General features: G+C 50.5%; 1 protein-coding gene across 4 annotated transcripts in view; it reads right to left on the reverse strand.

Moving 5' to 3' along the window:
* Positions 1 to 22230, reverse strand: part of KALRN (kalirin RhoGEF kinase) — a 727411-nt gene that overhangs the window by 285960 nt on the left and 419221 nt on the right. For all 4 annotated transcript variants that reach the window (XM_075556312.1, XM_075556314.1, XM_075556313.1 and 1 more), the window contains exons 13-15: positions 20522 to 20696; positions 7111 to 7306; positions 146 to 312 (exon numbers count right to left, since the gene is read on the reverse strand). In XM_075556312.1, coding sequence (XP_075412427.1) covers positions 146 to 312; positions 7111 to 7306; positions 20522 to 20696 — 538 coding nt within the window. The remainder of the gene's footprint in view (positions 1 to 145; positions 313 to 7110; positions 7307 to 20521; positions 20697 to 22230) is intronic.

Here is a 22230-nt window from a genome sequence, read left to right on the forward strand (position 1 = left end):
TCAGCAGGGGGGGAGTGCAGGCTAAAGGTGGCTGGTGGGGGTGGCTATTGGGGGTGGCTGGTGGTGATGGTGGTGGTAGGTGGTGAAATGGGGAGAGGCGGAGGGGAGGGGAGGTTGGGGGCAGCTTGGGAAGGGCCAGGCTCACCTGCTTGACCTCCGCCTGGAGGTGCCGCAGTTGTAGACACTGCTCTAGCCGCTTATGGGTCTGCTCGGCATTGAGCTCCAGTTCATGCTGCTTCTCATGGAGAAATTCCAGTAACTCTTGCACCTGGGCCGCTAGGTCAATGTCTTTCTCACAGATCAATTCAATTCCTGATTGAGGAAGAAATACAAGGTACACGATGAACACCCAGGTAGTACGGGGGTACTTCAAGCCCATCCTTAGTCCCACTCACGACGGGGTTGCAGCCCAATGGGGTTAGATCCCGATGACTCCTTTGCAGGTTCCTGCTGATGTAGTTGACTGACTCACCTTTTTGTTTTCAGTATCACTGCCTTTTATTGTTATCAATTTTGTCTTTATTTGCCTTTGGGGGTTGGCAGGAGAATGTTAACTTGAGCAAATCATCCACGTGACACTGGATGCAACACATCTTTACAACACTAGGATGTGCACAAAGAACTTGTGAGGTCCCATGTAGCTCGAGCCAGCACCAAGTCGGTGTCTACCTGCATGGCAGCTTCTTAGTTCTGTCCAACCCTTTCCCTGCTCACCATCCTGTAAGCACTCTACCACCCCAGCTGTGGTCCTCATGCTGACCCTTGCCTGGGACCCAACCAACAACGGGGTTCTGATTCAAGAGCCCAGCAAGTCAGTCAGCGAGGGCAAGCATCTCTCTGTGCGGGCAAAACCTAAAGGAGCCCACAATCTTGGAAGACTTCCTCGCGGCTGACTCATACCATCAGAACACCATCTCCCCGCCACCGCCACCGTCACCACCCTGGCAGCATCCAGTCGGGGGAGTCTAAAGGAAGGTAGCGCACACTAGGGGAAATTCACTTCTGGAAGCAAAAATAGAGCTTTATATAAGGACAATATGGTCGAGTGGGAAACGTTTCTTCCTGGTTATATGGTAATGATTTCGATGTTTTTGTCCCAGGCTAATTTTAAAAATCAATTTCATAATTTCAAGCCCCCACTCATGAAATAGCTGTGGAAGACGGCGAAAAGGGAGGCTTGCTCCTCGGGCTGCCAGCTCTCTCTCCTTGCTCTCTTCAGTTACCCAGGGGATTTCTTGATTACAGCAAAACGGAACACGGTGGTGCTCGCCACAGGGGGATGACCCCTGAAACGCCCCCCCCCCCATGATTACTCCCTAGAAATGTAATTTAAAATCCAGTTGGAGAAGCAGGAACCCTTCCCTGCCCCCAGCTCGCAGGGGGATTTCCACTGCACATGTGTCTCTGGTGTTGAATATGCCGGGCTTGGCAAAAGTGTCTCCATGTGAGGTTCACAGGGTGGACGCCTAACACACAGCACGTGGCTCATCTTCCCACACCTGCTAACTCATCCAAGAGGCCAGGTACCTGCTTAGGCCCCTCACCCAGAACAGGCTCCTGGCTGACTTCTCACTTGGATCAATCTCACTTGCTACTGCTTGATGTGAGATGAACCCAGAACCCAGAACGGGCAAGGGAGATGGTGGCTGCATCCCAGCTCTCGACAGCACACTGTGCACTGACGGAGCAGGAAGAGTACCCCGGCCCCTTCCAGAAGAAGAGAGCCTCCTCTTCTTCCACACTGACCCTTCCCCCACCCCCAACACAGTGCCAGGAGCACAGTTAAAACCCACATCTGCTTGCATTGACATTACTACTCTTGTCTAATCATCGTCTGTCTTCACCGCATTCATCAGGGACCGGGAAGGCAAACGCAGCCATGTGGGTGGCTTGACCTTTCCAACCAGTCGTGAAACAAACCCAGGCAGTGAAATCGTTGGTCAGGCTCTCTTAAAATGTTGCATGGAGATTTCTTTCTGGGGTACGCCTACCCTCACCCCCATCACACTGCCTTGGACAAAGCTGATCGTTAACTCGTCGGAGTGCTTGCATGACCAAAGGCTCCCTCCCTGAAGCCAGGGCCCTGCCTGTCCGGTGTGTCTCTGCACTGCGATGACACGTACCTGTGGGCCGTGGAGAAGGACCGAGTAAGATTGGAATCTACTCTCGACAACTTGTAAACTGTGAGGCTCTGGGCTCTTTACCCTCTCTGCGCCTGAATCCACGTCCCTGTTAGAATGGGAACCACAGTTCCTTTCCTGGGACGGCGTGAGGATTAAGTAGGAAAAGGAAATTATGCCCTTGGTGTTTATTTGCTCAAGAAATATTCATTTTCATATTTTTTCTTTTCCTTGGGGGCAAACGTAACTTACTCATCATCGATTACTGATGGGATCATTGGATGGCATGTGCATGTAAACTTAACAACATACTGATTCGTGTTCTATGCTTACTTATCATTGTGTTTATTTATCTTCAGAAGGGTGCTGTTAGACCGGGATAGGGAACTTTTTTTTCCCCCCTGCCAAAAGCCATTTGCATACTTTTAATATCCTTCATGGGTCATACAAATTATCAACTTGAAAATTAGCCTGCTATATTTGCTCACACATTTAATTAACTCGCCCTTACGTGATGGCTGGACCGGCTTCTCTTTGGGAGGTGCGTGACGTGAGTTGTGGTGACAACTGCGTGCGCCTTACGCAGTCCACAGGCCGGACAGCCCACCCTGTCCTAGACCATCGCTGTCACCCTGGCGACAGCTGGGACTTGATGGGGCTGCCTTGTTTGTCCAGGTCTCAGGAGTTTTCTGTGTCTGAGCGTGTGAAGTCTTACCATCTTTCTAGGGTTCATTTTAGTGCAAAACATTTGGGTTTTCCTTTTCTGACTTACATAGGTTCTGGTTTACACAGGTTTTAATTTATTAGATTTGTCTGGAGATTAAAAAAACCAAACAAACCAGGGGTAGGATTGAGGCCCTCAGGATGAGGCCAGCATGCAGACAAGATTCTGAACTGCTGGAAACACAGGCCAGGGTCTCCTTACGAGACACTAACGTTGTCAGAGGCTATGCATGTGTGATTATTTAGGTCTCAAGGCGATACAGCTAATAACAAGGATGCGACTCTGCTTTCCTTTGTTGCCACCAGGGGGACCTAACTTTCTTGAGGAGAGGGGTAGCTGGGATCCAGGGAACGGTTTAGGTATTCCTGGATCTGCTGCCCATATTCCTAACAGGGTTTCAATGGTCTCTGAGTTCTTAAAACCTTGTGTCTGCTCTCCAATGGACATAGTGTCTTCTCTTGTCCCTTCCCCCTTTCTCTATCTGTGTCACTCCGTCTGCACAATAATCAGCTCAGAAGGGACAAAGGCCTTAATCAGGTTTTTAGATCAGCGTTCTGAAAGCTAGCTGTACAGCACAATCACCTAGAAGTTGGAAAAATCAAGGCCCCTTTCGGACCAATTAAATAAGAATCCCTGAGGGGGTGTCCTGCCACCACACCTGGGCCTTTGGAAGCGGCTCCCCGGGAGATTCTCAATAAAGCCACCAGGTCCACGGTTCTGCAGCAAGGCTCTAGTCCCTGACCCGACCCTCAGCAGGGCCCCACTCCCGGTCAGCCCCGCGCAGCTTTGGTTTGGGAAAAGCATAGTCCTTTTCTTTCCTCTGCGGCACGTGGGGGAATTATTTGCAGGGCTTTATTTTTACCTATGTCTGTTCCACCCACACCGATGTTCCTTCTCCATCAACTAAGCAAACATGTTTAAGGTCTCGCTGTGTGCAAGACAGAGCTGCCTGCCAGATGCTGGGGCTGAAAAAGAGAAGGAGCAAAGAGTCGCAGCACGTGTGCTGCAGGAGAAGCTTCCAGAACACAGATGACCCTGAAGGGATGTGGTTTGTATAGAAGACCTGCGTGGAATACACAAGCAGGTGTGCTTTCCTGAGCACCTGCCATGGGCTTGACCTGTGTCCTAGCACAACATCCTCACAATGACCCTCCTTGGCAGGCACGCTAAAGAGACACGCCTTATTCCTCAGGCCAAGGGTAACAGCTGCATGGCCAGATAGCAACTAGAAGATGAGCAGGCTACAGCATGGCAGTGAGAACCGGGGAAGGGACGTCAGGAGTCAAGGCTGGACAGAGGAGCCACCCGAAACCTCAAGAAAAATGACCCCCCAAGTCTAACTGCTCATAGTGGTGAAGCTAGACCTCGAATTCAGCTTGTTTTCCAAGCCCAGCTCCTTGCAGCCAACCCACCACCTCCCAAGCTGAGGCTCGGACAGATGGTTCTTTAATGAGGAAATTGTCCTTTTTTGCCTTCCAGTCCTAAGGCTGGCATTGCATTAGGCACAGGCTTTTGCTCCAGGGTTGTTGGCATAGCAGAAGGGTTCAGGAGAACCTGGCTCAATGTCTTTCACTTTATACTTGAAACTAAGCATATGAAAACTCCATTCTCCCATCGACGGCGGTAAAAGCAAAGCGCGACCCCTCAATTGATTTGACACGGCGTGCTCAATAGCAACCAAACCCACATTTTGCCAACTGTCCTTTCTTAAAAGCAACAGCCTATTTTACTTTTAATCGGCATCTGTGTATTGGCTATCCCTTACAGCTGTCCAAGCCTTATCCCTTATCAGCATCCGTGTATTGGCTATCCCTTACAGTTGTCTAAGCCTCCAGCACTGGTGTGACCCGTCCTCCCTGCCCTCCTTGCTCTAAGTCCGGAGAGGAGATGCCTCCTCTGCAGAAGCAGGTCGCAGATCCCCCTGAGACACTTGGGTCCAGGTCCCCCAAACCTCACAGGCTGTGTTGGACTGGACAGTCGCTTCGGTGGAAGCAAGGCAGCAGCCAGTCTCAGCGGAGGGGGCTGCAGAGGCCACTCAAACTTCGTTTGACGAAACTCTCATCTCTGAACAGGATCACGTGGGGGTAGATCGACCATCTGCCTGGGGGCGTTTGCACCCACTCAGTCCTGCTGGTCGCCAAGCAGAGCCAGCCCACAGTGACAAGCAGTCCTCAGGGGCTGCCAGCAGTCTTTCTGTTACCATGGATACTTAGCTCCTGGGACAGAGGGTGGCTTGCTCAAGGTCCTGCCACACAGAGGTACAAAATGCTGCCAGTCTCCAGGCAGACAGGGCCTCTCCTGCTCGACAGGTCAATTCTGAGGCATGAGGGCAACATCCCTGCCTAGCTTCTCAGTCCCAGCCACTCTACTGGGCACCGTGTCTGCAACTTGTCACAGTTTTAGCCAGATAGCAGCTATCATCCTGAGTTCCCAAAGGACAAACTGGAGAACTGAACCCCAAACTCAAAAGGTTCTCAGTCACAGAGAAAGGGCCATCACCCGCTTCCCTAATAAGGCACGGAGAAAGTACAGGCCTTATCCTAGATCCCTGTTTCTCCAACACTGATGCGCGTGCATCACGGGAGACTGGGAGAACATGCAGATTCAGGTGCACATGTTTGGGGTTCTGCATGTCTAACCCGCTCCCCAACAGCAGCCAGTGATGCTGGTGAGACTGACCCAGGAAGCAGACTGAGCAGCCAGGGGAGACACCGATTTCCGGATCTACCTGAAGAGAATGTGGTGTGGAAGGCCTGGAGTGGGCCCTGGAACCTGCATTTTTAACCAGCGCTGCACTGCTGTTGGGAGACCACACTTGAAAAATCGCTGTCTTTGACCATGGTCCAGATGGGAAACAGCGATTCTCTACCCTGGACACAGTTGACTCACCTGAACAGCTTTTCGCTGATGCCCAGGTCCTGTTCAAACCAAGCCCAGGCCCACTGCCAGGCAGTCAATCCAGACTCATGGCGACCCTATAGAGGGCCTCGGAAACTGTAACCCTTCCCAAAGAACAGACAGCCTCATCTTTTCCTTGTGCCATGGCAGCCTAACCCCTAACGCACAGGGTCACCGGTGATCTTTAAGTCTTAGTTATGTCGTCGTCTCTGGAGGTGGCGCCTGAACATTGCCCCCGAGAGAATGCAGCGTGGGTGGCCTGTGCGGCGTCTGCACGACAGCTACATGCAGGCTGTGTCTCAGAGGCAACTGCAGCCTGTTCAGAACACGGTAAACATCAGAGGACGAACATCGAAATGGCCAATATGTTGCTTTTAATGGTTTCTTCATGTGGAGGCAAAGTTCCTTTCCAAGATAGCATTTATACTTTCAGGTCGTCCAAGGAAACACAGTACCCTGAAGTTTAGAGTGATTGCTAGCGCCCCCTGAGAATCTTCCGATTCTGAACACCCTTCAAGATGATCATCAGGGACTTGGACCCGCAGGATTTCCAAGAGGCGATGGCCTCAGTGTGTCTGCCTTGATCTAGAGAACAAGGAGCCTTCATTTAGGGTAGGCCCGGGTGGCAGAGTGATGGTGTGGCTTAGGGTGGTAGGAGACCTGGGCTCTAGCTCTCTCTGACCAACCCAGTCACTTCTTTGACTTCGTTAGGACCGTGGGGATCCCGAAGGCTCGTCTAGTTCTAACATGGAAGGCTGTCTGGGGCAGGGGAAACATTCCAGTGCTGGACAAATATCGAATGAATCCTGAGCAGGAAAGAGTCAACAACGGAGCCAGCCAGCCGTATTGTTGAGTAGGTTGACTGGTTTTCGATGTATGAGCTTGCCGTAAGTCTCTGTTAGCCCTTCTTAAGCACCCTCACAGACCCGCGATCCATAAGCAATTCTAGCCTCTGAGAGGAACGGACTGGAGCTGAGGTGCGAGCCCGGTGGGGGAGGGTGTCTGCACACTCCAGGACAGCCCACCCCGGTGTCTGACTGCATCTGAAGCCAACCCGTGCTGTGCTCGTCCAGGGCAGCTTTCTTTGGATCCGTGCAAACGCTGTTACTGGTCCTCTCGTCGTTTCTCTAGCACCAGGAGACCCCAGTCATTGCTCGCCCCGCCCCCCATAGTACACAGAGCCCACCTGCTGATGCTGGAGGGGTGACTTCAGCTCTCCTGGTTTGGGGATCCTTTCTCTTTAAAATGGGAGTAAACATCTCCATCGGTCAGAATAAAGTGCACTCACGGGGCGGAAGAGCTCGTGGGAGACAGCTGGTACATTCATTCCCCGCACCACCCCAGCCAGGAGAACGAGGGGCCGCCTACCTGAGGCCTGGACCTCCATGATGTACTGGTGCAGATCCTGGCCCTGCTGGATGACCTCAAAGGTCATGTTGTTCATGGCTAGCTTCCGTTCCGTGTGGCGCTGCAGCCGCTGCTCTGCCAGTGTCAGATCCTCCGTGTTGAAGTCATTCATCTGCCGGAGCAAATCCTCATTCCAGGCATCCAGCTCGGCTGTCACCTGCGAGGGAAAGACCATTGGTCCAGGCCCCGCCCCTAGACATCTCCCCCAGCCATTCCAAGCCTTATGTGCCCCTCCCATCAGCCACTGCTCTGCCTCTTTTCAACCCTGTGCCTTTTGGAAGCAACGTTGTCATGAGCTCTGGCGGCGGAGTGGGTTACGAGTGGGTCTGTGGCTTGAAGGCACCCACTGCTCTGTGGGAGGAAGCGATGCCCTGCGGGGGCCACACGAGTCGGAATGGATCCCACAGCAGTGGGTGCTGGTCCCGTCACGCGCCCACTCACTCCTGGCTCTCAAGTAGTCCCTGTGCATTCCAGGACCCGGAGCCACCAGCAAAGGAACAGCAGCCAACCCTGAGACGCCGAGGAGGTTCATGTTATAGAATGGTACACATTCCGACCGGTCTGAGCCAAGCAAGGCAGGCAGGTCCATCTTATGGAAGAGGGTGCTGATCCTTAAGCAGACACAGTAAGGTGCCCAAAGTTCAGGGTGCACGTGAGGGGCCAGAGCTTCAGACAGAGCTCGGTCCTTCCCCTGACGGCACAGCCTCTGTCTGCTGACCCACAGTGACTGCTCTCGGTGTGCGTCCCCGTTGGCAGGTGCTCAAATGAAGCAGCTAGCCCTGTGGGGTCGTGGTTACTCGTCGGCTGCTAACCGCGAGGTCAGCTGTTTACAACCACCGCCCCCTCTGAGGGCGAAGGACGAGGCTTTCTGATCCCATCGGGAGGTGCAGCCTGTCCTGCAGGACTGCTTGGAGTTAGAATCAGCTAACTGGCAGCAAGTTTCTAGAGAGAGAAACTGAGGGATAGAGACGGCTGATGAATGGTTACATAATTACAGTTCACGAGCCAGTGGACATCAACCCCAATCCAAACCCGTTGTCGCTGAGTTGATTCTGACACGTGGTAACCCAGGGGTGGCACTCTGCTCCGGGGGGCTTTCAGGACTGCGGTCTTTCAGAAGAGGCCCTCCACCTGAGGCACCTCTCGGTGAGTCTGCACAGGGTGACCGAACCAGCTGTGAACGGGTGGCACACCGCTCAGAGTCCAAGCAGCTATCAGGTGCTCAGAGGCGCCATCGATTCGACGATGACTGCGCATGTAATGGACGGGCCCACTGCCCCTGCACGACTGTGCCAAGTTCTCACTGCAGGAAGCGGCGTGCCTACGATCTGCAATGATCGGAGGAGGGACTTAGAAGCCCTGACTGGATTGGTGATCATTCTACCCGCTATCTAGAACAAAGTGGTTTTCAGATCTGTTATCTCATGCTACCCGGACAACAGCCCCGTGACGCACTGGTGTGGTCATCCTGTTTTCAAGGAGGGGAACAAGAACTCTCATTCAGGTCACAAGCCGCAGGGTGGCCTGAGCACCCACGTGTCCCAGAGCCCCTTTCAGTTATTCCTGTAGTGCCAGGTCTCAGCCCTGCTGGCAAGTCACATGGCCTTTCCAGCAGCCCAGCACTGATGCACCAGGGCACCAGAGGCCAAAGGGCGGCACCTTGGGGCAGCTGGCATCGCACCCTCAGGCCCCTTATGGGTGTCATTCAGATGGGGGCAGGGAAGACCAGCTTGACCGCAGCAGGGGTTACAGTCTGCAGCACAGGACTCTGCCCACCACACAACAATCACGTCTTTCTTCCAGCAGAAAGCACGTAGCTGAAGGCGTAGCTGCTCTCTATGGAGTGGAGGCTGCAAAGATACAGTTCCAGGGCCTGGGTCCCCATGTCACCCATCTACGACATCTCAGGCCAGGGCTTAGTGACCCATGAAGCTCAGCAAAAATAAGTGAATACATAAATGAAATAACCCAAACCAAGCTTACTGCCCTCAAGTCGATTCTGATTCACAGTGACCCCAAAGTACAGAGTCGAACCACCACCCCTGGGGGTTTCTGAGAATGTAAACTTTATACGAAGGTAACAAAGCCTCCTTTTTTTCCCCTCAGAGTGGCTGGTGGTTTCGAACCACCGACCTTGACGTCAGCAGTCCAACGCATAACCACAACGCTGAGAGTCGGCAGGATAAAACATGTTGTTGTGTGGCCACATCTTTTACAAGGACTGTATGCTCTAACTTAGAGAAGGGGCCTAAAGCGAGGGGAATAAGAGCAATAGTAAGCCCTCGTCTTTACAGAACTACTCTATAAACATACTTTTCCTTTTGGTTGATTTCAAAATGAGGTCCAAAGCACAGAGATTTTCAGCATTTAGTTCTGTGAGTTCTGACCACCCCCGGAAGGAAAGGGATCCTTGCCCTCACAGTGAGACGTCCACTTGGCCTCCCCGCCTCTGGTGAGCACTTTCTGATCTCCCTTAGCATAGCTCTGGCTTTGCCTATTCTGACATCTCAGACACATGGAACTACACAGCGCCCACTCCTTGGTGCCTGGCTTCCTTTGGTCAACGTGTTTCACCCATGGTGTATGCGTCAGCTGCTCATTCCTTCTCACACTTGAGTAGGATCCGAGTGTCTATCCTGAGGGTCATTTGTTTATCCACGCGCCTGCTGATAAGTTTTTGGCTGCTTTCCAGTGTTTGACTATTACAGATGAGGCCGCCGTGAAAGCCCCTGTGTACTCTTTCCATGGACAGCGGTTTTGGTTTGCTTGGGAGAGGGACTGCAGGGCATTATAAATGTTTATAAGAAGCTGTCAGAGGGAATAGTTCTAAGTCAGCAGTTCTCAACTAGTGGGTCGTGACCCATTTGGGGGTCAAATGACTCTTTCACAGGAGTCGCCTGATTCATAACAGTAGCAAAATGACAGTGATGAAGTAGCGATGAAAATAATTTTATGGTTGGGGTCACCACAATATGAGGAACTGTATCAAAAGGTCATGGCACGAGGAAGGTTGAGAACCACGGTTTTAAGGGATGATAGCATTGTACATCCTCAATAGCAATGTAAAAGAGTTTTAGTTGCTCTACATCTTTATTATCATTTAGTATTGTCCATCTATTTAAAGTTAGCCATTCTAATGGGCTCAGTCATCTCTTACTATGGGTTTATTTTGGACTTCCCCTTGGACTGATAGGACTGAGCTCATTTTCGTGTGGTTATTGGTTATTTGTATAGCTACTTTTATAAAGTGCCTTTTCATGTCTTGCTCGGCATTAAAAAACACTGGCTCGATCCTCTTTTGATTTGTTAGATTCTTAATGCATTCTGGATGCAATCCACTATCAGGTATTCCATTGCAAATAGCCGAAATCACAGTTGTTTTTTTTAAGTCCATTTCCTTGCCTACAACTTAAGGGGAATGACAATAAAACCGAGACCACAAGCATGGAGACAAGGGTCTGCCTTTCTTTCTAGGTTGAGTTCTGTCCTCAGAGTGTGCTGTTGGCTCCTTCCATCTTCTGGGTTTTACCAAGTAGTTAAGCTCAGAGAAAATGTGAACCCCCACCAGTGATGTAGCCTGTGGCCTGCCTGGTGCACTATCTTTTTATCCAATGTACATTGACTTACTTATGCTTCTACTTCCAAGTTAGCACCTGCCGAGGTAGAAATCTCACTATGTAGGAGGCCCTCGGAAGGAAGCTTCAAATCATTAAGTGCTCCATGATTAGACAAAAGGTTTGTAGTTCAAACCCACCAACCTGGAGGTGCCCAAGAAATCCAGCCTCAAGCTCAAAACCAAACTCACTGCCATGGAGTCACTGCTGACTCACAGTGACCCTACAGGACAGGGTAGAACTGCCCCTGGGGGTTTCTGAGACTGTAACTCTTTACAAGAGTAGACAGTCTTGTCCTTTCCTCCAAGCAGTATCTCGTGGTTTTGAACTGATGACCTTGAGGTTAGCAGGCCAATGAGTAACTGCTACACCAGCAGGGCTCCTCAGGAAATCAGGCCTGGCAATCAGTTAATGAAGGTTCCGGCCTGGAGAAGCCATTGGGGCAGTTCTGCTCTGCACATAGGGGTTCACTATGAGTTGATATAGGCTCGAAGGCAACTAACATCAACAGTCTTTCCCTCAGAGCATGTCTTGATGCTGATTTGGATCATGAGAATGATGAACGTGATGAAGAGGATGATGTAGGTGAGGAGTATGATATTGTACTACTGGTATGCGATATGCAGTGTGTTAAGCACTTGACGAACCCTCCTAAGGAATAACCCTCATTGCAGGTCTAAAGGGAAACGAAGGCAGAGAGGTCCTTTCTCCTTGGGTCTCTGGGCTGCTGGACAGTCAACCGCAAAGTCCAATGTTCTTAACCATGGTGTCACATCAAAACTGCTGGGCCCAGAACTGACTGCTAGAAACACCCTTTCCTTTATTATTTTCATTTCTGATAAATGTGCATTCCACTCTTCCTCTCATTTCCTTCTCCATGAAAACGCGGTTTTATTTCCCACGAACTCTCAAAATTGATGACGTGTTCTTTGAAAAGCTTAGCACCTGAATTTTCATATTCTTTAAAAATTTCCATATCATTCACTCTTGTAAGAGGCTACACTGCCTCCCCCTAATATATGGGGTATCTTTGCTGAAGAATTCGGTATTTCTTTAATTTTTTAAGATGGACTCTGTCATATTGCTTAGTATAAAGGTTATAATAATCTATCAAGAACTTTCTGGTCTGAGGGAATACCAAAAATAGACTTAGGGGGTAGGGCATGACACCCAATCAGACTTGACCAGAAAATACTCCTAAAGGTAATGTTGAACTATTTACAGGCTTTTCTTTCTTTCTTTCTTTTTTGGTCATTGGTTTTGTTGTTGTTGATTTGTTTTATTTTGCTCTGTCTTGTTTTGTGCATATTATTATCTCTGCAGGCCTATATAGATAAGATAGGCAGGATAAACAATCTGGAGGAGAAAACAACGGGACCAACATTTCTAGAGGGACATAGGAGAGGCAGAGTGGGGGAAAGGAAGTGGGTGTTAACAAACCCAGGCACAAGGAAACAAGTGATCCAAATTCGGTGGCGAGACGGGTGTAGGCCTAGTAGGGCTTGATCAAGGACAATGTAACTGAGAGGAATTACTGAAATCCAAATGAAGGCTGAACATGATAGTGGGACAAGAGGAAAGTAAAAGGAAATAGACAAAAGAAGTAGGAGGCAAAGGGAATTTATAGAGGTCTAAATACAGGCATGTACATATGTAAATATATTTATATATGATGATGGGAAAATAGATCTATGTGCACACATTTATAGGTTTAGTATTAAGGTAGCAGATGGACATTGGGCCTCCACTCAAATACTTCCTCAATGCAAGAACCCTTCGTTCTATTAAACTGACATTACATGATGCACACCTTCCTGACACAATCACTGAAGACAAAGTGGGTGAATAAGCAAATGTGGTGAAGAAAGCTGATTGTGCCCGGCTATCAAAAGATATAGCATTCAGGGTCTTAAAGGTTTGAAGGTGAACAAGCAGCTATCTAGCTCAGAAGCAACAAAACCCACATGGAAGAAGCACACCAGCCTGTGCGATCACAAGAGATCAAGTATCAGGCATCAAAGAACAAAAATATCATATCATTGTCAATGAGGGGGAGTGCAGAGTGGAGACTCAAAGCTCATCTGTAGGCACCTGGACATCCCTTTACATTAGGGTCGTGGGGAGGATACAAGCCAGGCAGGGTGCAGTGTAGCAACAATGAAACATACAACTTTTCTCTAGTTCTTAAATGCCCCCCCCCCCCAGTTCTACTTTACAAATCCGACTAGACCAGAGGATGTACACTGGTACAGATAGGAACTGGAAACACAGGGAATCCAGGACAGATGATACCTGCAGGACCAGTGGTGAGAGTGGCAATACCCGGAGGGCGGAGGGAAGGTGGGGTAGAAAAGGGGGACCAATTACAAGGATCTACATATAACCCCCTCCCTGGGGGATGGACAACAGAAAAGTGGGTAAAGGGAGATGTTGCACAGCATAAGACATGAAAAAAAAATTATAAATTATCAAGTGTTCATAAGGGATGGTGGGTGTGGAGGGAGGAAAAAATGAGGAGCTGATACTAAGGGTTCAAGTAGAAAGAAAATGTTTTGAGAATGATGATGGCAACAAATGTACAGATGTGCTTGACACAATGGATGGATGAATGGATTGTGATAAGAGTTGTATGAGCCCTCAATAAAATGATTTTTTTTTTAAGAACTGTCTGGTGCTCCAGGCCCTTTCAGACACACCTGCAGTCCGGTTTGGGATGAACCGAGGGAGTAAACTGGCAGCAGAGAGAAGTGCAACCTGCCCCCCCTGCCTGCTGCCGGGATCTCTGACCACAGGGCCCGGCCAGTTACTCAGCGCGCACTCTCAGGGCCCTCCGAACGAGACTTGCTGGCAAGGTAGTAGAGAAACAACGAGGGAAGGGGAGATGGGATGCTTACTGCTCAGAGATCAGAAAGCAAACACACACAGAGGAAATGAAAATATACCACAAATAATAATAATACTAACAAGAACAAAATAAACCCATTGCTGTCGAGGTAATTATGATTCACGGCCACCCCATGTTTTACAAAACAGGGGTGCTCTCCATAGGGTTCTTCGTGGCTGACCCCCAGGTCTCGCCTCTCAGGAGCTCTGGTGGCCGTGTGGGGTAAGCAAGGGCCTGCTAACTGCAAGACTGGCTGTAGCAACTTGCAGCCGCCGCTCAGGAGGAGGCTGAGGCTGTCTGCTCCTGCAGAGATCCACTCTCTTGGAGGCCTATTCAGGGTCACTATGAATCAGAATCAATTCGATGGCAGTAGGTTTGCCATGCTCCTTAAGGGTTAGGCCCCCAGCTCAGTCCCACCCCATTACGAGAGGATCTCTGAGAATTGATTGAAGGCAGGTGTCTTACTGGGTGACACCCCCGATTTTATAATGACAAGAAGGAAGGGAAGGAGCGAGAGAGAGGGATGGATGGTGGGGAAGACTTTCCAATGGTCCCACAATTGATTTCACAAGAAGTTGAGAAGAAATGGTGAAGTAAACATTCGGTGAGGATTTGGGTCTACCTAGCTGTATTTATCCTGCGCTCCCTCCCACGAGAGCCCGTGGCACATGTAGAAGATGCGACGACAATCGCTAGGAATTCGCCAGGGTTCATCTCAAAGAGCTCCCATCTCCTTTCTGGAGATGCGAAGCGTGAAGTGGGTCTGGGCAACTTACAAGCACAGAGAGCAGCCAGGCTCTGAGACTCTATGAAGGTCCCGCACTATAGGCATGGAAGAAAGGGCCAAGACATTGGGCTGGAGGATGGCCAGTGTCCTTGGATGATTCCCGGCCAGCAGACTGGCTGTGCAGGCCATAGCTCGGCGTCCAGGAGGAGACCCTCCCATGAAGATCCGCCTGGCCGCCCCATAGCTTCGTTACCAGACTGCGGATATGTTCAACTGGAATGTATTCTGACAGGCTGAAGAACTCAATAAAAACCAGCCAAGGTATATTTTGAGAGGAAAAAATATAAAAGCCTTTTTTAAAACTTAAAAAAAAAGTCCGTATGCTGGAAGCACTGACTTTGAAAACACAACCAGAGGCTTTTCAGAGAGCCTGAGCCCAGACGAGACAGGGGGTGCATGGCTGCAAAGCCCCCGGGGAGGGTTCCATTTCTGCCACTGCACTGTGAGTGCTCTGGTGGGGAGCAGGGGACATGGCGGAAGGTCACCACAGGACCTCCACCTCTCCACGTCGACACTGCACAGATGTCCACTGGACGTCTCCTAGGTCAGAGGGGAGTGGGGACGAGCCCCTTCATCAGAGGCTGGCCGGGAGAGGTCGGGGTCTGGAAGCCGTGCTCCCTTCAGAAAGAGGCCACTGAGTGAGGGGTGCACACCACAGGAAGAGCTGACAAAGGGGAGCAACAGGCCCAGCATGTCGGGTGTTGGAAGGGACTGCCGGAACAACCGAGATAGATAACCTCATTTTTTTTTAGATCAGAGAAACAAGGCTTACGAAATGCACTTTCCACTATTTTTAAGGCGGCCACGCAAAAGAGGGCACAGATTTGTTCTGTGGTTCCAGAGAGAGGCACTGAGACCACGTGTGGATGAGTGGAAGTCTGGGCTCTACACAGCGATACCCTGAACACCTGCCTGTCACCCACCCAGCCCCCGCTTCTGGGAGCTATTCTGGGTAGAGGCTGGGTGGCATCCTCCTGGGACACCAAATCCAGACCACAACTTCTATCTGTCCTCCTCCAGGTGTACCCTCGCCCAGCAACTCCCATGGGCAGCCTGAGTAGGCTAAGCGCCCTGCCTACCACAGCACAGCGCTCTCAATGCCTTGCGAGTGCCACTCTATCACATCGTGTGAGGGCTGGTTCTGTTCTCCCCACTAACCGCTAAGAGCTGTATCTAACAGTCCTTGTCACACACAGCAGGTGCTCGTGAAATATGGCCCGACCCGAACTTCTGTACGCCATGAGAGGTTAGGACGAGTAGTCTCTCAGTGTAAAATGCTGGGAGCGTGTGTACCACACGTTAAAGAGCCGAGCTCTCGAGGCAGTCGCGATCAGCTCGGTGCTCTCGCGGCTGCGTTCTCCTCCTCCTCGGAAGGCCGCTCCTTCCCCGACTCAGCCTGATGCCAGCTCATCATAATGTGAACCCCGAGATGTGCTCAGGCTCATTTCCAGGTGAGCTGCGGCTCCCGACAATGCAGTGCAGTTTGAGGGAGAGATTTCAAAGAAAGCCTAAGTACAGCCCACACTTCTCAGAGGGTCTCTTGCCGAGAGTTTTTTGCTAGGTGTGTGTCTATGCCAACATGGCCTTGGCCACTGCAGAGAATCACCCAGATTATTCATGGAAAATAGCGAGAACAATTCTTTATATAGATATGCACGTAAGTGTGCACATGTCTGTATGATAAAAACCAAACTGCCAGTGAGTTGATCCTGACATGCAGTGGTCAGCAGTTCAAACCCATTAGCTGATGTGCAGAACAAAGATGAGGCTTTCTGTTCCTGTAAAGATTCACAGCCTCAGAAGCCCACAGGGAGTGTTCTCCTCTGTCCTCTAGGGTCACCAGGAGATGTGTATTATATGCATACCTATTTTACCAGATCAATAAGCAATTAGGTTTCACAGACTTTCATGAATCAAAATCAACAGCAACAGAAAAACAAAACAAAACACCAAAGAACAACCCAAACCCCCCACTCTCCCTAGAAGGTACTACATGACAGGCGGTGTCATCTGAGATGCAAGTGGCATCTTCATAGACCCAGTGCAGCCGGTTTATCGAATACCCAGTTTTAACGAAACTAACACTCTCAGAAGGGCACATGCCTTCACCAGGCTCCTGAAAAGAAATTGCAGTTTCAAGACAATTCTAACCACGAACTCGCAGGGAGCGCATAGGGGCTGAGCAGGGAGGACGCGTCTCTTACTTGGGACTATGTGCTGACCACATGATGCCACTGTTCCGTGCCGCAGAGTCAGTTCTCCAAGACTCTGTTTCACACACTTTGGTCATGTGGTCAGAAGAGACCGGTCCCTGGAGAAGGACCTCATGCTTGGTAAAGTGGAGGGGCAGCACACAAAGAGGCGGCCCCTCGGGGAGATGGATGGGCACGTGGCTGCATCCATATAAACCATGGTGCGCATGCACAGGGCTGGCACGTTCCGTTCTGTTGCCCGTAGGGTCGCTAAGAGCCACACCGATGCCACGGCTCCTCCCAACACCTGTTCTCCCATTAGCAGTTCATCTGAAACCTCTTTGTGGAGGGAGGCTGACCCAAGAGGAAAGGGCCTCTGAGCATGTCACGTTTCCTTGGGGACCGCTCTGTCTAGTCTCCGTGGCTCTGGGAATGCAGTCTTGGTAATGAGCATCAGGCTTACCTTGGTGTTCAGGGTCACCCTTAGGAAGCTCTGAGGCTGGACTGTGGAGCCAGATGGGAACTGACCCCACAGCAGTGGCGGGACACATCACTTAGCAAGCACGAGGAGCCTGGAACACGTGCTATTTCACTGTTAAAGGAATATGCCCATCCCTCAGGCCTTGTGTCATCTTCATTTTAAAGGGAATGAGTCCGTCCCAGCCATCAGGGAGACAATGAAGGGGTCATGTTTAGATCCCCCCAATCGCAGGATAGCAGGGTTTTCGGTCATGCCCAGGAATTTGGAGTATGTTGCCCAATGCCTTCCTTTTGTAAACGAGAGCAGAAGCCCTGTGGTCAGAACGTGGTCCTGGGTAACGTCAGCTCTGACAAGTCTCTCTTTCCAGGAAGCCCCCTCTGTCTGTCTCACCCTCCGGGGCCTCCCTACACGGTTGCTCTCTGTCCACACAGTGGAACGCCGGCTGGTCTTGGCACTAATCCCGGCAAGTGCATACGTCACTCCTGACAACCGGACTCAGGGGCAGAGGTTTTCTATGGCGTTGGCAGGATTTCCATTTCTCAGGCTAAAGGCAGGATCTCTGCCCTGTTTGGAGCTACCCGCCAAAATGGGGAACAAGAAAGGCCCCTTCCCAAACCCGGATGTCGCTGTCCAAATCTGAAGATGTGGAGCCCAATCCGTGTCCTGACTCTGTCGCGGTGGCAGAGAGCCACACGCTATTGCACCACTTTTGCCGCGTTGTCTGCCGCATAGAGGTGGCGGGAGTTGCTGACCGTTGCTCAGGGTGGGGAACAGACATTTCCACACATCCACGGGCTAAATGTCAAGTGACTCCATTTAAATGTCAAGTGACTCCACTGCTACATTTCACTAGGATCTAATAACGGGAAGTTATTTGATTTATACTCATTGCTTAAGGAACACTCTCTGCATACGCTTGGGATCATTCTACAGGTGTGAAGTAGGCTTGCCCAGTCATGCTAATGGCAGGAGAGCAATTCACGGCCAGGTGAAAACCAGCCAGCACTGAACCGCCCGCCCCCGCCCCCCCCCCGCCCAGTCAAATCAAAGGGAAGCATCCAAACCTGGCCTTGTCCCCCTCCCCTCGAGCATTCTGCTGGTCAGGTCTTGGAATGACAGCCGAGTCTCTAAAGACTGCACCAGCAAAACCACCAGCCCTGCTCAATGGCATCGCCCCGGTGGGTAGGCATTTGCTCCCCGTGGGCAAAGTGGAGCAGAGGAAGGAGCACCGGGTGCTGAGGGCCCTGCTTACTATAATCAAGCGTCACCTCTAGTTCTGTGAGTCTCGCTTGCCTTTACTAAAGAATCGTAACTCATGTCCCTCCTCTCCTGCCGTCAGTACCCTGGCTTACCTGCCGCCTTGATAAAGTTCACAGACTCACTCTTCACTGGAGGTCAAGATCCCTATTTACCCTCTGGCATTTTCATTGTTTGTTCAATGTGTGTTTTACTATGACTGGCCACCCCCAATCCTTTCAAGGGCAGATTCAAAATAAATGATACAATTAAAAATGGAAATAAATCCACCTGAATTTGTGGGGCTTCCTTGGAAGGATCATTGAGATCTGGATCGAAAGTTATCTTTCCCTGTGCTCCAGAAACTGTCCAGTAGCCACCTTTTAGACCAGGAAATCTTTAGGCCACAAATTTCAGCGGCCCCAGGGAGGCAGGGGCGAGGTGTGTTTAGAAGAGAAAGAGCAGGTGAGATGAAGGGTTAGGAGGAGGGGTACTTTTAGCACGGCTTCTCTCCTACACGGACCCTCGGGGAAACTCGCTTGGTGCGCCCATGTCTTCTCACAGGATTGCAATATGTACATATACTGAACGTACACACACTGAACATCTACTCAGTATTATATTCCGTATACACACACCTACATATACAAAGTACATATAGACTCTAGGTATACATATGAGGCGTTGATGCAGTGGTTATGTGTTGGGCTGCTAACTACAAGGTCAGCAGTTTGAAACCACCAGCTGCTCTGAGGGAGAAAGATGAGGCTTTCTACTCCTGTAAAGAGTCCCAGCCTCGGATTGAACTGGATACTCGGTCAGTTGACGTCCCTCTTGAGCGAACCTGAAATTGTTCTCAGTGCAAGTATTTCTCGCTTGCTCCAGACAAATTCCTCCATCCCCTGGCCTTTTAAATATTCATGGTGCTCTTTTCTTTCTCATTTGGATCTTTATCTCAGTATTATTATTATTTTATCTTTACCCCTTTATTTTGTCTTTGCTTTATATTGTTTCTGTTGGGTTTTCCAGTTTGTGAAGCGCAGAAGTAGATGCATAGAGATAAGAGGTGTTTCAAGGGTTTATAGGGGAAGCAGGGAGGGGGGAGGTAGAGAAGGTGAGGGGGTTGGGGAAGCAAACAATGTATGTGGGAGGGGGAGGGAGTATTAGAACTGATGGCGATTACACAACTCCTTTTAAAAGTGATTTAACCACAGGAGGGGGTAGAGAAAATATTCTAAAATGGATCGTGGTGATGGTTGTATAACTCTTCCTGATATAACGGAAATATTTAATTGTGTGATATGGGGATTAAGTGCCAATAAAACTGTTTTGTTGTTGTTTTTTAAAAAAGCGTCAGAGTCTAGGAAACTCACAGAGGCAGTTCTACCTTGTCCTACAGAGTCACTGAGTCAGCATTGACTCGATGGCAGTGAGTTTTCAGGCTGTGTGTGTTTATGTGTTTCTATATACACACAAATACACAGATATTGTTGGGAAGATCAGGCCCAAGAGACTCAGAACCCCCAACTCCAGGTAGAGAGTTGGAATGCAAGGCAAGGTCCAAAAGAAGTGGTGGATGGAGAAGTGACCACAAGGCAAGAGAAGGCAGTCTAATCACCCTGTTTAACAACTGCCTACTCGTGAAGCTGTGGGACTCGGTGACTTTACCTCAGCAAGTCATGAACTCTGTGTTCCTCCAGGAACCAAGGCACTCCGTGCGAGTCCAATGAAGGGCAAGGGAAACCCTCTCCAGGGAGTGACGCCGTGACCCCAGACAGAAGGCTGAGAGAGGGCTCTGCTGGCCGCAGGGGCAGTGGAAGTGAGGAAGGGCTGTCTCACGATGGATCTGCAGCTGCAGATTTCTCAAACACATCCTTGATGCCTGTCAGTGACCAGTTGCTGTTCCGACTCACGGTGACCCCACGTGTCTAACGTCGAGTTGTGCCACGGAGAATTTTTTAATGGCTATTTTTTGGGGGAAGTGGATTGTCCTAAGCACCTTGGGGTAAATTCAAGCTCCCGACCAGCATATAACCATCCACACCGCGTTGCTGGGCACTCCCCTCTAACCCCCGAGGCGACTGCCCTGTCCCTGGGTGGTGTGCTTGGTCAGAAAGCAAACCACCCCACAAGTGCTCTCCCAGAGCGGCCCTCCAGCCCAGCCCACCAACGGCCTACCTCAATGGTGTACTGCTCAAAGATGCGCAGCTGCAGGAAGATGTCCAGCTTAATCTTCCGCTCGTGGAAGAGCTCCTCCATCTGCACCTGCGCGTCGTCCAGCTGCTGCAGCACCGACTCGATGTGGCTGATGGAGCTGCTGTGGGGCATCTTGTTGTTGGCCACCGCGGAGTCCCTGTGGCGGGGTGGAGAGAAGGGGTGGGGGGGCCTTGCCATGTTAAAAGTGGCAGAGGGAGAGGAGGCCGACGCAGCTGAGCAAGGTGGACAAGTCATTCCATCAACAGGCATTTATCCAATTGCTCCTGCGAGCCTGGCACGCTCTACTGAGCCAGTGAGCCCAAGGCAGAGGCATTCTCTTTGGGGCTCCCAGCGCCACCTTTCCCCCATGAGTTATCCCTTCCTCCCACCCCTCCGCCAGATAGAACTGTGAAATGCATCCAGTAAAATAATATATAGCAAAGGTCTCTCACGGCACAACATATCAGAGACATGGGTCAATATTTAGAAGTACAGTGGTCACACATACATGCATACATATATCACAGGACACGTGGGGAGGCCCAGGAAAGACCCATGGAGAGTAAACCTTCCTGGCGTATCTCACAGGACTCATGGCTGTCCAAATTAGCCCTACACATCCCAGTGCGATGGCAAGTTATAGACTGGCATTCAACCAGCTTTAAGCTGAGGTTGGGAAAGCCTTGGGTCACGAGTCTGCAAGCTGACTGAAGTCCCAGCTCTGGTAGGTGTGTGCCGGTGGCCTATGGAAATCCTCTCCCTGAGCCTCAGCTTCCTCACCTGTAAAATGGGTGAAAGCCTTGCCCTACTCGGTGAACTGCCCAAAGAGACGGTCTTTGTGATGGCGCTCGGTGGCCACTGTGTGAATGGTGAATGGTGGCTAATCCTGAAGAAAGGCTATGAATGATGGGCAAGGTGCTGACTGAGGCCAAAAGGCCAGGCTAGATCACAGCCAGCTGGGACAGCCAACAAAGGTTCCTAAGAGGGTGAGTTTTTGTTGGAGGCTGGGGAAAGAATGAACATGGGCCCGTAGATGGGAAGGGAGGGGGTGCACTTTCTGGGCAGAGCAAATCTGTACCCAGCAGATGATGTTGCAGAACAGAGACCAGAGGTCAACACATTGTCCTGCTGACCCGCAAGACCCACAAAGAGGTCACCACTGAGGTTCACACGTTCATATTTAGGTTCTTCAGCAAACACAAGCCCTTGTGTTTCTTATGAGTTTAAGGATTCCAAGGAGAGGCAGAAAACGATCAGTTTTCGATCCTCTCGCCAGTGGGCTTTCTGGAAGGCTTTTGGTATAGAGTGAATTGTGTTCCTTTCTACATGCAAGGACATGTTGCAGATCCCAGCCTCAACATCTTGTAGTAAGATTTCCGTTCGAGAATGGCTTGTTTCTGTTGTGTTGATGAGGCAGGATTAGTGTAGGGTGTACCTTGAGTCAATCCCTTTGGAGATACAGAAGGAATTAAACAAGCAAGTGAGCAAACAGATGGAGAAGAGAGATGCTAAGCCACCTGAAGCCTGCCAGGAGCAGAAGCTTAGACAGACCAGGACCTTCCTCCAGACTTGGCGGTGAGAGAGACAGAGAGAAAGAGAAAGAGAGAGAGAGAGAGAGAGAGAGAGAGAGAGAGAGAGAGAGAGAGAGAGAGAGAGAGAGAGAGAGAGAGAGAGAGAGAGAGAAGAAGAAG

The sequence above is a fragment of the Tenrec ecaudatus genome, chromosome 8, assembly GCF_050624435.1.
Source record: "Tenrec ecaudatus isolate mTenEca1 chromosome 8, mTenEca1.hap1, whole genome shotgun sequence".
Taxonomy (NCBI): domain Eukaryota; kingdom Metazoa; phylum Chordata; class Mammalia; order Afrosoricida; family Tenrecidae; genus Tenrec; species Tenrec ecaudatus.